General features: G+C 52.7%; 1 protein-coding gene across 4 annotated transcripts in view; it reads right to left on the bottom strand.

Moving 5' to 3' along the window:
* Window positions 1-16,216, bottom strand: part of NDST1 (N-deacetylase and N-sulfotransferase 1) — an 86,425-nt gene that overhangs the window by 51,526 nt on the left and 18,683 nt on the right. For 2 of the 4 annotated variants that reach the window (XM_077137410.1, XM_077137413.1), the window contains exons 2-3: window positions 13,796-13,884; window positions 2,925-3,817 (exon numbers count right to left, since the gene is read on the bottom strand). In XM_077137410.1, coding sequence (XP_076993525.1) covers window positions 2,925-3,437 — 513 coding nt within the window. In that variant the 5' untranslated portion in view covers window positions 3,438-3,817; window positions 13,796-13,884. Of the gene's footprint in view, window positions 1-2,924; window positions 3,818-4,702; window positions 5,084-13,795; window positions 13,885-16,216 lie in introns of those variants that run through there. The other 2 variants (XM_077137412.1, XM_077137411.1) reach the window with 2 other exon arrangements.

Here is a 16,216-nt window from a genome sequence, read left to right as displayed (position 1 = left end):
GCACAGCAAGTGAACTCACTGCCCTACCCCCGCTACGTGGGCCATGACTCCCAGGGGTGTAAATCTCCCTGGCAACATGGGACAGAAGTCCTGGAATGGGTCGAGACCTGGCATCAGGAGATTGAGAAAACTTTCTTGACCAAAACGGGGAAGAAAGAAATGAGAAAAAATAAAGCGTCAGTGGCTGTGACATTTCAGAGTCCAGAGTTTATCCTGGAGGTTATTCTTATGCATCATATAGATATCCCTTTTTAGTTTATGGTGTATTGGAGTGGCTGGAGGGAAGTAACTAAAACTGCAGAGCTGTGTTCCAGTAGCCTTGATTCTTGAAGATGATTGTATAATGATATACCTTTTACAACGTGACTACGTGATTGTGAAAACCTTGTGTCTGATGCTCTTTTTATCTAGTGTATGGACACGTGAGTTAAAAAATATAGGTAAAAAATAAATAATAGGGGGAACAAAGCTTAAAATAAATTGAGTAGATTGAAATACTAGTGGTCAATGAGAGGGAAGGGTAAGGTTTATGGTATGTATGAGTTTTTTCTTTTTACTTTCTTTTGCTGGAGTGATGCAAATGTCCAAAAATGATCATGGTTATGAATACACTATGTGATGACATTGTAAGCCATTGATTGTACACCATGTATATACACCATGTACATACATACACAATATGTCAGAAAGTTTATATATTTGTATGTTAAGTTGTTACAATAAAATCTTTAATAAAAAATAAAAATAAATAAAAATTTAAAAAAAAAGGCTGGCTCTGGAGCCAGACTGCCCGGGTTCAAATTCTGAGTCTATACTTATATGATAAATGATCTTCCTTTGCTTCATGTCCTTTTCTCAAATCAGGATAATATTCCCCTGCCTTGAGGATGGTTGCTGAGCGTTACATGAGTTAGTCTGTGTAAAGCCTGTGGGACAGGGCAGGGCACTGAGCGAGCACTCAATAACAGCCATACTAAGGTGTGAAAATAACGTTCATGGCAAGAAAGGTGCAGAAATCTAATGGCCTTGACTCTTGAAAATGACTGTATATAACTACATAGCTTTTAAAGTGTGACCATGTGATTATGAAAGCCTTGTGACTGGAACTTCCTTTATTCAGTGTATGGGCAGATGAGTAAGAAAATAAAGACAAAAATTAACTAACGGGGGGGACATAGGGGTTTGGGATGTTTTGGGTGTTTTTTTTTACTTTAATTTTTATTCTTTTTTTAGGTAATGAAAATGTTCAACAATCTATTGTGATAATGAATGCACAGCTATATGATGATACTATGAACCACTCATTGTACACTTTGGATGACCATATGGTACGTGAATATTTATTAATCAATAAAATTGCATTTAAAAAAAAAAAGAAGGGGTACAGAGTTCAGGAACAAAAGAAGAAATGAGACAATGGGGACAATCTGACTTGATGCCATGAAAAAAGCTATAAACCAGCCCAGCGTTACCCAAAGGTGGTGTGATCAAGCCAGGTGGAAAACAAATCTTGCCAGATTGCTGTCCTGCAGGACTTCTAAGGGACTTCAATTTCTTGCCCACAAAAGCCTTTTCAGTTATTGAGCATCCTGCAGCGTTAGTGTGCAAAGGAATATGCCTCGGGAAACCCTCAACTAGGCCAGCCTCCTCCCAGCAACGAGCACAAGGCCGAGCACACAGCTGCACTCAGGAAGGCTTGAGGACAAATGGACACCCCTTACTGGGCACTGACTGCTGACCTGTCTCTTACTATTCTCCTCCTGCTCACCCTGAGCAAGAGCAGGCTTCAGGTACCATGCACTTTCTGTTCCTCTGACCTGGAAGGTTCTTCACACACAGAACTACATGGTTTGTCCCCTCCCTTCCTTCCGGTCACTTTATCAGAGTACTTCCCTGACCATTCTATCCAAAGTAGCATCAACTCCCCACCCCCACTACCCTCTCTGCCCTTTCTCTTTATTTCATTTTGCTCTTATCATCACCTGCCACACTGTGTTTACTTGTTCATTATTACCCACTCCCGTCCCCACTGCAACAAGATGTTAGCCCCATGAGCAGGGACTTTGTCCACTTCGATCTCTGCCATGTCCCAGTGCCCAGCACAGGACCTAAAGCAGTGAGTACTCAATAAACATCAGCTGACTGAAGGACAAATGCTCCAAAGCATCCTTCAAGTTTTACTAGCATATGCTTTCATCTTGCAGCACAGAGTTCTTTGATTCGAGCTTCTAAATCCCACATCCACTCCCTCCCACCCTCCCCCACCCCCCACCAAGGACAGACTCTCCACAGCACCCCTTTAGTAGGGACCTCCATCCTGGAAGCCATTCTGGATGCCTCACAGAGCCCCGAGCAACTCCTTACCTCCTATTGGGTACTTCCTTCTCTTCTTTCTCCCAACAGAAAATGGCTCTGGCTCAGGAGGTACACAGACTTGTACACCTGACCACAGCCAAGAGGAAAGAGCATGGGACATGGGCCCCCAACTCTGTCTGGGTTCAAATCCCAGGACCACCACTTACAGGCCACAGAGCCTCAGACAAGTAACTGAGCGCTCTGGAACCCTGGTTGCATCTGCAAAGTGGGGACATGCTCTCCTTCTTAGGAGGATTGTTTCTATAGGGTTAGAAGCACTAGCAGAGCAGGCCTCTCCCAGCTCAATTCCCACTGTGGGAAGGACCCCATGCATGGCAGGCAACCCCCTGCCAGGTGTCCTTAAAAAGCATTTACTGGGCAGCAGGCCCTGGGTTCTGAGTGCTCTCCGCACGCTCACCCACTTAGCCTTCACGCCAACCCTACTGCAGTAGGTGCAATCGTTACACCCATTTCCAGGTGTGAAAACTCAGGCTCCCGGCCAGCGAGTGTGGAGGTGGGGTTCACACCCACCTCAGCGCTGAACTACGTGGGGCCTGCGTCCCGCATACCTTGAAGAAGCCGATGATGCCCACGCCGTAGGCCACGCAGTACTTGTCCAGCAGCTCCCGGTTCCAGGCATCCAGGTTGACGTACTTGAGGATGTTCTCGTAGATGATGAGGGCAAAGCGGCCACGGCCCTTGTCGGTGAGTGTGGGCATGTCGCCCTTGCCCGGCGCGATCTCCGTGCGGTACTTGAAGCGACTGGACTCCAGGATGGCCACTACCTCCTGGCCCAGCTGCGAGTAGAGGCTCTCCACGAACACCAGCACCAGCGGGTCCGTGCGCGCAGGGGCGGCCGCCTGCACGGGCTTGAGCGGCAGCAGGCGGCTGGGCGCCACGGGCGGGGGATCCCCGCAGTCGGGCTCGGGGGCATCGGCCGATGGCTCCAGGCCCCGCTTCCAGCCATACAGGTAGTAGGCCGAGACGAACACGCTGAGCAGGCAGAAGACGAACAGCAGGAAAAGGACGGCCTGCGGGGACACGTGCCGACACAGCCTCCGGAGGCGCGCCAGGGCGGGCATCCTGGCCCCGCGGCCTGGGCCGTCGGAGGCCCGGCCTGCCCTGGCCGCCCCAAGGTGCCACGCAGAAGAGGCTCGAGAGTCCACTGATCAACAAATTCACAGAGACTTGGGGAGCAAGGCCCTCAGCGGGCAGCGGGAGTGGAGGGTCTGGGCCCCCGGCCCTTCCTCCAAGCCAGGGCGTGGTCCGCAGGCCAGTCGCGCTCCTTCCTTCCTCTGCACCCTTTTATGTCACCATGGCAAACCCCCGCGTGGTCCTGTGCAGAGTGGAAGTGCCCCAGGGCGTCAGGGCCGCCTAGGGGGGCTGGACAGCTGGCGGGAGGACACTGGGCTGGCCCGGGGCTGCCACATGCTGCTCGTGCAGGGTTCCCAGAGGCCTAAGGCTGTGGGGAGAACAGGAGAGTGAGGGGTGAAGGTTCAGATGTTGAGGGTCAGCTGAGGACACACACGACCTGACCTAGGCAGGCCAAGGTCAAGAACTGCTGCCCGTGATTTGGGGAGGCCTCTTAATTCCTCCGAGCCTCAGGTTCCCCATACGTGAAACAGAATTGACAACAGCACCCACTTCACAAGGGGCTGGGGGATTAAGTCCAATCACGTATAAACCCATCAAGGCAGTGCCTAGCATACAGTCTCCAGGAATGGTCATTGCTATTTATCACCATCATCATTACCAGAGTGCAAGACTAGACCAAGAAAATTCCAGAAGCAAGGACAGGGTGAGACTATAAACATTTGCAAGGCTTGGGAGCTGGAGATGGAATTCTAAACCACAACCGAATACCGTGACCCCAGACTTCCCCTCACCTGCCTGCTGTGCTCCCCCAACTGTTTCTCTCTCCCTACGGGCCCAGCAACCCCATCCGCCCGATGAGAAGACTGAGGCTCAGGCAGAAGTAGCCAAGCCAGGATTCAAACCAGAGCTGTAAAGCATCAGTGCTCAGGCTGAGCAGGAAGGTCTCACCTTCAAAATAATCACCCCTGCGATGTAGGGCTGGGGTCTAAGTTAACTGAGTATTTCTGTCTGAAGTGCACGGGACAAGAAATGCTCAAAAAATGGCAGCTGTCACTATTTGTCCCTAATGCAAGCAGAAATCCCTCAACCTTGGAACACGTGCTCACGGAGGCACACGCCAGCCCAGGACAGTGGGTGACCAAAACCCCCGCCTCGATGAATCCGGGGCCCTCTGCCCACCCAGGCAGCCAGAACTGAGTCCCAGCTTTGGCCCTCGGCCTGACCCCACAGGCAGGGCACACCACCAACTCACCAGAGAGGGTAAACGAAGACCACTGCATCAGACCCAACAACCTCGCTCCAAGCAGCAACACCAAACCCACGGCCTTCTGGCCTTCCTTAAACATGAGTCGAAGCCACGGGAGTGAGATTTTCGCGCAATCCAAGGAGCCATTTTCTATCAGTCAGAGCTGCTACAAGCTGGAAGGCGAGCTCTCATGGGAAGGTGTGCGAGCTGGACTGCGGTAGGGGGGCCAGGTAAGGGATTGGGGGCTCAGGTACAGCCTTGGGGGGTGGCATAAAAGATTCACAGATGCGCCAACAAATAAGCATCCATGTGTAATTTTAAATGTGGCTAAAATTGAGTATAATACTATTAGGTTTATATCTGTCCAACACAGCCATGATCTGAGCTGTTGGACAGCGACCCGCCCCCCCACCCCGCCTCTAGACTGTGCAGTGTACTCAGCTAGGTGTGGCATCACAGACCCAACAATTGCACTTCGAGGAATTTACCCTCGAGGAAGTAATTGCAGAAGTATGTAAAGATTTCCCCATAAGCGTACAAATCCTGCACTGTTTATAATAGCAAATGCCCAACAACAGGGATTGTCTTTAGAAATTATAATGTGAGTATATGATGGAAGCTTAGGCAGCCATTTACAGTTATGTCAAAGGACATTTACTGACAAAATATAATTATCATATGCATTGTTAAAGAGGAAAACATTTATAAAACAGTATGTGTGATGATATTTTTTAAACATTTTTTTAATGTCTAGGCCAGAAACTGGTGCTAAATACCAAAAAAAAAAAAAAAAAAAGTTAAGTGATTATCTCTGGATGATTTTCATTTTCCTCTTTTTGTTTATCTATGCTTCCTAAATTTTCCACAATATCCACCCATTATTTTGGGAAATAAGAAAACAAATGTCTTCTAAAGACATGCTCAAAGCAGAGAGGCAGGCGTATTGTGCAGGGTGGAGAGCAGACCTGGATGCAGAGACACTGAGTTCTCGCCCCAGCTCTGCTGTGACACACTGCATGGCCCCAAGCACACCCTGCCCCTCTCCGGGCTTCCTGCCTAATAGAAGGGGGCTTGGGCCAGATGTTGGGGGGTCTTCCACCTCTGAGATTCCACAGTTCAGATCCTACTACACGCCAGCACCATGGTGAGCCAGAGGCAACTGAGAAAACCGACACCTGCAGGGCAGTGGAGAGGGGGTTGGGGTTTGGGAGAACTGATGGCACTTACCCCTCTAGTGTTGGGAGTGGCTGGTTGGGGAAGGCTTCCTGGAGGTGCTAGCTGACTCACCAGAAGAACAAGTAAGGGCTGGCCAGGCAAAGAAGAGCGACAGCATGTGTCCCGGCCTGGAGATAAGGGAGTGTGCAGGGCTTTCCTGGGACTTCCTAGAATTCTAGCTGAGCAGGGCAAGAAGGAGGCAGGTTCCCTGGACACAGCCAGGAAGGCTGGGGTGACTGGTCCTACTTGTGCCCAGGTGAACCGGTATCCCATTTACCACTGATAAGAGAGCCCTTTGCCCTGTGGCCACCCCTGAACCCCACCCCTTGGGCTGGAAGGGAGACAGGGAACCTTGACGGTGCCCTGCCCACTGCCGATGCCCTGCCCACCGCCGATGCCACCCAACCCTTCAGAAGAGGAAGAGATCAGCACAGGAGAGGAGCCACAAGCCTCCTTCCCTGCAGGCCTGACCTCATCTACTGCGTTAACAGCTTTTCAGCCTGTTAATGACGCAACCAGCAGGGAGTCTCAGACATCTGGGGGTCACGGCCCCTGTGGGAATCTGACAACATTTTTCCCCAAGAAAATAGGCACAAACGCTGGAAAATGTTATAGCAATTTTAAGGAGCTGGGTCCCTGCCCTCCTCCTCAAGCCTATCCAGGAACTTAAAGCCCTAGATTAATTCAGCAGAGTGCTTAAATGTGCAGGCCGGAGCCAGACGGCTTCGGTTCAAACCCAGGCTCCACCACTCAGTAGTTGGAAAAGTTCTTTAACTTCTCTGTGCCACAGTTTCCTAATATGTAAAAGAAGAAATTTTTGCAGACTTCTCAAGGTTGTGAAAATTAAAATGAGTCGACACATCTACTCAGAACGACACCTGGCACCCAATGACTGCTGAAGAAATCCCAGCTGTGATCATCAGGCCCCACCCTTGCTCACTGAACACTCGAGACACGCATCACAACTCAGCTCACAAAGCACTTTCGAGCTCGTCTTTGCGCTGTGCTCTCTCAGCAGCCCAAAGAGTCAGGCAGAGGAGTGTGCTCCCATTTTACAATTGGAGGCAAGGATTGAGAGGGAGGGATGCCTGCTCTTGGTTCTCGGCTGAAGACCCAGGTTTGGTGGCCCCAATAAGGACAAAAAGACAGTCGCTGCCATCTACCCCTCATGACACACCTGGAAAGGATCCCCATTTTTTGAGGCTGGGACCTTTCCTGGGAGCAGGATGGGCTGATGCTGGGTGGTGAGAGGCCAGGAGGCTGGGGAGGTCGTGGCAAAACCCCGCCAGAGAAGGGAAAAACGGAGATAGAAGAGGGGGCTAAAGATGAGGCCAATTCCTCCAGGCTATTTTATAAACAAAGCACTGGCCACCCAGCTAGCCTGCCAAGGGGGGCTCCAGCACTGCCCCAGTGCAGCCCCTTCAAAGGCCTGGCGCCAGCCATTCCAGGGCCTCCTCACCCGCTTGCATTCCTGTGGTCAAGGGGCAGAGGCCTGGGGGCTTCTAATTCCCTGGAGCCAGCAAGACCTCAAGGCTAGCTGGGGACTGAGGCCTCAATGCCCCCTCCCCCCAGGCTCTCCCCGCAGGGGCCTCCCCCACCCCCACCACCCGTCTTGGCAGTGTCCCTCACCCACTCCCCTCAACTCCAGCCACGCCCAGTCATGGTCATGCCTCTCGGTTTTTGCTAATGAAGTTCCCATCGCCTGGAATGTCTTCCCCCCACCCTTGGGACACTTACTCATCCTTCAAGACCCCAGTTCCAATGTCAGAACCTCTCTGACGCCATCCTTAGCAACCGCCCCCTTTCCCGCCCTCGCCTCCCAGCCCTCAGGCTCCCATCCCATGGTGGAGAGACTGAAAACCGGGACCCTCGGGCCAAAACAGAATACAGATGTGTGGGCTTTGGCTTGCACACCTTTTTTTTTTTTCAGTTTGAAACTTGTTATCGGCATTTTAAAATCAGAAGATTTCATATAAAAGTCAGAAATTCCAACTTCTCTTTACAAGAAGCACGTGCTGTGACTGTGAGCACACAGACCCTGCCCCCTCCCCGACAAGGCCACATCAGCCCGGGCACTGGCAGCTGCCCGCCTCGGATGGGAGGGGAGTTCTTCAGTGAACACAGTCCCTGTCCCTCTCTTACGTCACACCCCACCTCCTCTCCTCATCAGACTTTCTGCCCAACCCTGGCCACATCTGAGTGTGGTCCGTGCAGAGTGAACTCCGGGTACACGTGTACAGGACTCTACCTCCCGCACGGCGTCGGGGCAGGGCCGTGATCTACTGACCACAGGAAGCCACTGACAAACAGCAATTTCCTTTCTCCTTCTCCCCACCATCCTAGGTGCCTTTCAAGGACAGGGACCAATGTGATTCATCTTGAAAGCTCCCATTGCTTTCCCCAGGGCCAGCTCCTTATTGAACGAACAGCTGTTAATATCCCCAATGTATAGATAAGGAGACTGAGGCTCCAAGGTGAAGTGACTTGTCACAATCATATGGGAAACAACTAAATCTTGACTCAACATAGGTTTTCTTCCTTATTCAAGTTTGGTCTTTCACTCTTCCATGATATGCAGGCATTTCTATAATAAGAATAACAACAACGATACCATTACTATTATAATCACCATTGTCATTATTATACTGCTACCATTTATTGAACACTTGCTGTGCTCCTGGAGAGGTGCTAAGGACTTTCACATGCATTATTTCATTTTATCCTTACAGCCAATACTGCCTTTTTTTGCCACATCTACAGTTGAAGAAAAGATTCAGAGAGGTTAAGTCACTTCCTCTAAATCACACAGCTACTCGGTGGCAGAGCTGACATTTGAACCCAGACTCCTTGAGAGGGAACTGGCTCCAGAACCTGTAGGAGAACCTTGGCTTGGGATGGAGGAACATTGGAAAGGTGAGAGCGGGGGGTGGGGAGCCTCAACCACTGAGGCTCTAGCACTCAGCCAGGACCCTACTGTGCTCTCCCAGCCTTAGCCAAGGTGCTTTTCCTGCCAAGGTGCTGGGGATAATGAATGAGATGCTCTGGTTACCATGGAGACTCCATGGCAACGTAGCACTTTCAGAAAATACCACGGTAACTGTGGCCACTGCTCCAAAGCTGAAAGTCACTCCCTATCCCACCCCCCAAAAATGCTATGGTTCCCCTAAAGTCCTCCTGGAATGGAGGGAACAGAAGTATGAGGGCCTTTTTTAGAGAGCAAGCTGTCCAGAGATTGGGGCCAGAGGAGGAGGTCCAGCTTGGGCCCCAATGGATGAATGGGCTCTGGGAGTGAGACCAGGAGTTCCCTGAGGGCAGGCAAGCAGACTGAGCTTCTCGTGCCTCCCAAGGTGATGTGTGCTTAATACACCCAATTCACATGTCCTGCATGCCTACTGTGTGCCAGCAGGCCTCCTGGGTGGGCTGGATGCACCATCTCATTTCGTTCTAACAGCCTTATGGGCGGCACTGCAGTGGCTGCCAGCATAGCAATTAAGAACACAAGACTGGTGCCAGCCTGCCTGGGCTTGAATCTTGGCACCACTATTTGCTAGCCTTCTGACCTTTCAGCAAGTATCTCATTCTCTCTGAGCCTCAGTTTTTCCAACTGCAAAAGGGGGTAATACTAATCTATTTTGCAGGGTTGCTGCCAAGACTAAGAGAAGAAATGCATATAAAATGCACAGTGCAGTGCCTGGCACACAGTAATGTAGACTAATCAAATTGTCACCCATTTAACAGATGTGAACACTGAGGCTCAAGGAGCTGGTCTAAGGAGGCATATCAATTATCAGGGACACAGAAAGAGAGGAAGGAAGGTCAGGCTGAAGCCAGAGAAGAACAAGAGAATGGGCTATAGGAAGGGAGGACATGGGGTATAGAGAACAAGAAAATGACCCATTCCCTCATTCTGTATTTACTGAGAACCCACTAGGTGCCAGACCTGGTACTAGGCTCTGACTGAGCCCTTCCTGTGGTCATTTCTAAAGGTCTTTGGGCTCTGCAGTTTTGCGTCTCTGGTATGATGCTGTTGCAGGGTGAATGGGGGACGGTCCCCACAGCCCTGCCCAGCCCAGATTTTATTTTCCACCTAGGACATTCCTGACAGTGCCCTGCAGGTCCTATCTCCTTCCCCCTAGTACACTCACAAATACACAGGCACACTCGTTCAGTGCTAACATGCTCAAATGGGGTCATCTCAGGCATCAGGGCCACATGCAGAAGTACTGGGAGGGTCTGAGAAAAGATCAATGCAAGACGGGCCTTATGAACGGGCAGCAGGCTTGGGCAGGGACAGGAGGGGTAGGAGGAGCCAGGAGAAGGGGATACTGCAGGCCCAGGGACCGGTGGCTCCACAGCCACCTCACAGCCACTCCCCACAGCTGACCCAGTCCCTCCCAGTCTGTCACACCTCCCCAGCATAATCACGCCACCCTCCACCGCCCAGACACACCCCACAACCGCCCAGCTCCACCAGCCACCCGGCCACAGCTTGCCCCACCCACCATGTACAGCACAGCAAAGAAAATCCTCCTCCCCATTTGCTTTCCAGCTGTGCGGTAGTTTCTCCTGTGCAATCACACCCCTGGGAGACCGAGACACAGAAGTAAATCCCTTCCTCTGCTGGAATTCACTGCATACCCCATCCCCTACCATCCCGCATTGCCGCCTGGACAGAGGCCAAGTTGCTGCCCGTCAGTCACCCCGGAGTCTAGGCTACCACCACCAGGGACTTTCGGAGGCCTGGCTCAATCACAGGGCTGCAGAGATTGCAGTCCAGCCTGCAATAAGCAGACTGGATACTGAGGCCAGTGGGGCCGCTGGGGTCATGCCGGCCAGGCCTGCCTACCCTCACCTCCCAAGCCCTGCCCATCCTCCTCCAAGGCCAACCTTGGCCAGGAATAGGATTCCACTTGCTCTGGGTCCCCAAGGTTTTAGACGAGCACTCCTGCTCTGTACCCCACCACGTGACACCAGACTCCACAGTCAGATGTTGGCTCTCTCGTGGCTATAACACTGGCCTCCCAACTTAACTGATAGCTTTCCAAGGCAGAAGCAGCTCCCCTTTCCTTTGCCCATTTCACAACCCAGAGTGTACCCTATGGTGGCTACTCAAGGGGTTTACATCCTTTCCAATTTCTGTCCCTCTTTTTGAATCTGCTCTAAGGAATCTCCAAGCTAAATGTGATAATTCTATTAACCTCCCTGCAGTCCACACTACCTGGCTGTACTCCATGCTATTTATCCCTCCCAAGAGCACTGGGACCTACCATACGCCTCATTTTACAGATGAGGAAACTGAGGCCCCAAGAGGGCCAAGATTTGCCTCAACTCACGGAGCTGGTGAGTGAATGGATGGGACTCCCAGCAGAGCTCCTGACTCTGGAGGCTGGGCCCCTCCTTCTTTACTGCACAGGCCCCGTTGGTTTACCTACAACAGCCAGTTCATGCCAGGTAGCCACACCTCCCATTCTCTGTTCCTTTTGAGTGGTTTTCATTCTGTTTTTGTTTTCATCCCATTCCATGTGTTTTAGCATCACAAGTAGCCTCTAATGATCCTTCTTGGAAGCAGACCCATAAATCATCTATCAATCAACAAGCAAACTAAGCAGAAACTCCCTGGCTCTCAACTTGGGAATTAGTTCTGGGTTCCCAGGCAGAGAAGACCCAACGGAAAACCTTTTAAGCTTAGACCCCACTTATCAGAAATTTGTTCTTATTCCAACAGGGCCTGGGTTGAGAGTTTACCTTTGTACTAGCTCTGAAGAAAGAGCAAACAAACAAGATGGCTTGGGAAGGTGGAGGCATAATGGAGAACACCGTAGGTCAGGGCAAGCACCCCACCTGCTCCGAGGAAGCTCAGACCACAAACCAAGGGTCAACGGGCCTGCTGCAGAGCCTGCTCGTCCTTCAGCCAGTGAGGCTTCCCAGAACAGGGCTCCCTCTCTGCCCATCCCCCTAACCTGCCGACAACAGAATCAAATCCATCCCCAACTATTCGTCATAGGCTCGGCATTACAGGCACTCAGAAGGAATGGAGCATTTCTTTACAAATATCATAACCTCCCTTGCTGAGAGCAGCAAAGCAGCCGACACTACCTGAGCTCCTGCTATCTCACCAGGGCTGGGCCAAGAGCTCTCCCTGCTTTATCCATTTCTCACAACAGCCCTGAGAGGTGTTGCGCTACTGTGTATAAAGTACTGTATACTTTACAGACAAGGAAACCAAGGTTCAGAAAGGGCATGGGACTGACTCAGGGACATGCAGCTGGGCAGAAGTGGAGCGAGGACTGCCCAAAGCCAGCCCACCTTGGAGGACCTGCTAGTACTGCCTAAGCAGCCTTTCTGTCCAGCACTCTACATTATTCCCGAGCTCCTAAGCCAGCTCCCCAGTCAGAGGGTACCTGGGAAAGAGGTTTGCTGAAAGTGACCAGCTCCAGTGCTGCCCAAAGCCTACCAGGAAGAAGCAGGAAGGTGGGCTGACCTTGCTTCTTCAGCAATGGTGAGCTTCAGCCTCCCGGAAAAACCTTTCCTGGCAGAGGGGTACCGGGTATTCCCAGAAAGGAAGGACACCAGCTGGAGAGCCCCAGGGGTCTCTGTCATCCCAAACAGGGAAGGGGCCCACAGGAGAAAGTGGGCCTGTCCCCATGCCCCAGATGGAGGTCTCACTCTCAGGAGAGAGGGGGAGAATGGAGGTCAGAAGCTGGACACCTCAGCCAGCACAGGCAATGGGGAGGGTGGCAGCTGGCAGACCCTGTGGGTTTGCTATGTGCCAGGCACGATACCAAGCACTTCCCAATCATTACCTCACTCGGTCGTCATTTATTCCCAATGAATTAGAAACAATACTATCCTTCCCTCAACTTCTCCCCTATCTACCTCCCGTGCAGAGGAGCTGAGAAATGCTGGTCACCCGCAGGCTCCACCCTCCCACATGCCTACTCCAGGGCCCCAGATGCCCCTGAGAGATTAAGAAGCAGGCATACTCAGGGGGCCTTCGCTCATGGATGTGGAAGCCAAGATCTATGGGCCCAGAATACATACCAGCATCCCAGTCCCTCCCCAGGATCCAAACACTCAGGGGACAAAAGGGCAGTGACCCCCCCCACACCCCCAAGTAAGCCATGGCTCCCCCAGCCCTTGCGGTCCAGAGCTAAGGACAGAGGCTGGCAAGAAGGCAGGGCAATGGGGAGACGAAGGTCCATGTTGTCTGGACACTTTCACACATTCCCTGTGTGATCTGGGGCAAGTCCTTTCCCTTCTCTGGGCCCTTTGAGAAACTAATAAAGGCTGATCATAGACTCTCTCCCCAGACACATGCCATGCCCCACACAAATCCAGGGCAGCTGTGACTGCCTTCTGCCAACAGCCAAGTTAAGACCATGGAACTCTCTCTAGGGCCTCTGGCTTTGACAAGCCAAGTTCTCATGGCTTAGGCAGGACCCAAGCCATGGATGTCACATCAGAGCATCCTGTGAGCTCCTCAATCCAGCTTTCTCCACGACGCTAAGGTAAATCTTTAACTCTCAGACCTGTTGGCTTCAGGTGGATTTGGGGTCTTGCCCGGCTGGCAGGAGGAACTCAGCCCTTCCTTCCCATCTCTCCTTGTCTTTCTCAGAACCTGCCTTCTCCCTGAGGCATCCTGGGATGCTTGAGGAACCTGCTCCTGATCTTGAATGCAGACAGGACCAAGGGCCGGCAGCGGGGAGCAGCCCTGCCCCAGCCCCTGCCCCCCGCCCAGCACCCACTGCATGCACATGCACCCTGCCCCACACAAACACACACATTCAGAGGGACCCGACATGAGGAAGGGGCCAGGGACAGTGCTCAGAGGGGACAGAGAGGACGGACAGGCTAGAGGAGTCGGGAGACAATAACGACACCCACCAGAGCTCCAGGCAGGAGCTGGTCGGCTCTTCTTCACTCCAGCCACGTCCTCTCAGTGGCTCCACGCTTCTCACTTAACATGGCTGCACCTAATCCCAGAACCAGGACAAATGGCATTACTATCGGCCCAGTCCCCTCCCTGGAAGGGAGGGAGGGAGGGAGGGAAGGGCAGAGGGAGGAAGGAAAGAGGGAGGTGGCCCTAGGGCACCCTGAACCACCAATCACGTTCCCACAGGCCTCTGCCCCTTGCCACACCCCTCGCCAGGGCCAACAGCCCCTTACCCCCTCCACCTCAGGAAAGGGATGCCCCTGAGCCCCGCCGCTGCTGTCCCCCACCCAGGGTTCCCCGCAGAAGGCAGGGACTCCAGCCTGGAGGTGCTCTCCAGGGAGAAGGAGATTGCAGGGCCCTGGCCCACATGTCAATCAACTCTCTGGTCCCTCTTGAGACAGGGGGCAGCCAGGAGAGGAAGGAGCATGCACGGCCGCAAGGCTAAGCAGGTTCTAGTGCCAGCTCTGCCTGACTCCCCTAAGTCCCTGTGTGGCCATGGCAAGGCCCCTCCCCCTTCCAGGTCTCCATTTCCCCATCTGTCCTAAGAAGAGGCATGGACAGCCCCTATCAGGCTCTGCTGGTGCTCTGTATGTGCACAGTTGGCTTTGGGCTCCTGCCCCACCCCAGCCAGCTGCAGGCCTTCCAATTGCCCCACCTTCTGCCAGGAAGAAAGGTGACTGAAGGAGACATAGACAGAGGGGGTCAGAATCCGTGCCAGAGCATTAATATCCTAGAGCTAAAGAGGGCCTTGCAAGCCAAGCCAAGCCGAGACCCAGGGAGATGGAGCAGCTCAGCCAGGGTTACACAGTAAGCTAGAAAAGGGGCTAGGCTAGCCTGGGTTAGCTCTCAGCATCCACCTGCACAGGTATTTGCCTTTTTTAGAGGATGCCATACAGAGCACATGGCTACATGCTAATGGCAGACTTTCAGACCCCAGGAGGAGCAGGAGAAAAATAAACGGTTGGTCTGTGCATGTGTGGTTAGGGATGGAGACTCGGCTGGCTTTGCAAGGCTCTGTCATGCCACACCACAAGGGTGGCCTACAATTCCAACAGCCACAGGTAAATCCTAGGAGCTTCTGCCAGGGATCAGTGGCCTTGGCTACCTCTTAAGAAGTCACCTGAGGCCCAGCCAACAGGCCAGGGATGGTGATAGGGAGACTGGCCCAGATGGACTTCCCAAGACCAGAGAGAGAAAGACCCTACCCTAGAAGATACCAAAGCCTTGGAGAAACTGAAAAGCCTCCAGACCCGGTGGCCAAAATGGAAGAAGGCCAAGAGGTGGGGCCTAGGACAAGGGTTGGGGGCGGCAAGAAGAGAGAAGAAAAGGCTTTGAGGCATTTAGAGCTGCAGACGTGCCCTAATCCCCTGGATGCCTGGTGGGCACAACACACGAGGCCTGCTGAGACCAGGGAGCCCCCTCCTGTCAGTGCCCACACGGAAGTGGCCTCATCCCACCAGATTTGCTGGGCTTGTCACTGCGACAGGAGACCACCACACACCTCCGATGTGAGGGGCTCGACGTGGAGATGCACCTGGCCATGGATGGGCAGGAGGTAGGGGGCAGAGGGCAGGAGGTGGAACGCAGACAGCCAGAAAGCAGAGACACAGAGCAGTAAGTGCCCGTGACCTACTTCATGCAGACTCCTTTACAGGGGCCCAGGGTAGCCTTGGGGAAATTCTGGAAGATGCTTCCCAGGTGTCCCCACAGCCCCAAGTTGGGGAACAGCACATGGATCAGGAGACTGGAGTTCTAGTCTCAGATCAGCCACCAACCCAGGGCCAGGCTAGGGTGCAGTAAGTGAGGGGCCCCGGGCACAAATTTAAGGAGGCATACACTCTGAGGGCCATGCAAGTGCAGGGTTGGCACTGACAGTGAGAGTCTCTTTAACGGTGCCCTAGGCACCCACTTGCCTCCTCGCAGTCCCAGCCTCACACTAACCTGCCAGTAAGCCAGGACAAGTACCTGCTCCTTTCCAGACCTGACTTTGTTCACCTGTAAAACCGGAACAGGGCTGAGGGTCTGCCTAGATGATCCCAAGGGCCCTGCTGACTCTTAGCTGGGTGATTTTGTAGGGGGTATAACCGACTGACACCTCCACAGCTCATTGCTGGGCACAATGGTCCAGCTCCCTGCCATCAAGAAGCCCTGGGCAGAAGGATATTAAACGACTCTGTGCAACTATGTGTGAGGCCCTTTGGAAAACGCTCTGCTTCTGCTCATCAGGGCCTCATTCTACAAGTGTGGAAACTGAGGCTTGTGGAAAGCAAGCAACTTGCTTAAGCTCCCAGCTGGTACACGCATGGCTGAGATTTGAACCAGTGTCTGTCTCGATTCCCATATCCCGTGGCATTGGCCTAAATAACCTAAAA

The sequence above is a fragment of the Tamandua tetradactyla genome, chromosome 20 (genome assembly GCF_023851605.1).
Source record: "Tamandua tetradactyla isolate mTamTet1 chromosome 20, mTamTet1.pri, whole genome shotgun sequence".
Taxonomy (NCBI): Eukaryota; Metazoa; Chordata; class Mammalia; order Pilosa; family Myrmecophagidae; genus Tamandua; species Tamandua tetradactyla.
Note: the sequence above shows the minus strand (reverse complement) of the source record. Positions and strands in the feature narration are given on the sequence as shown.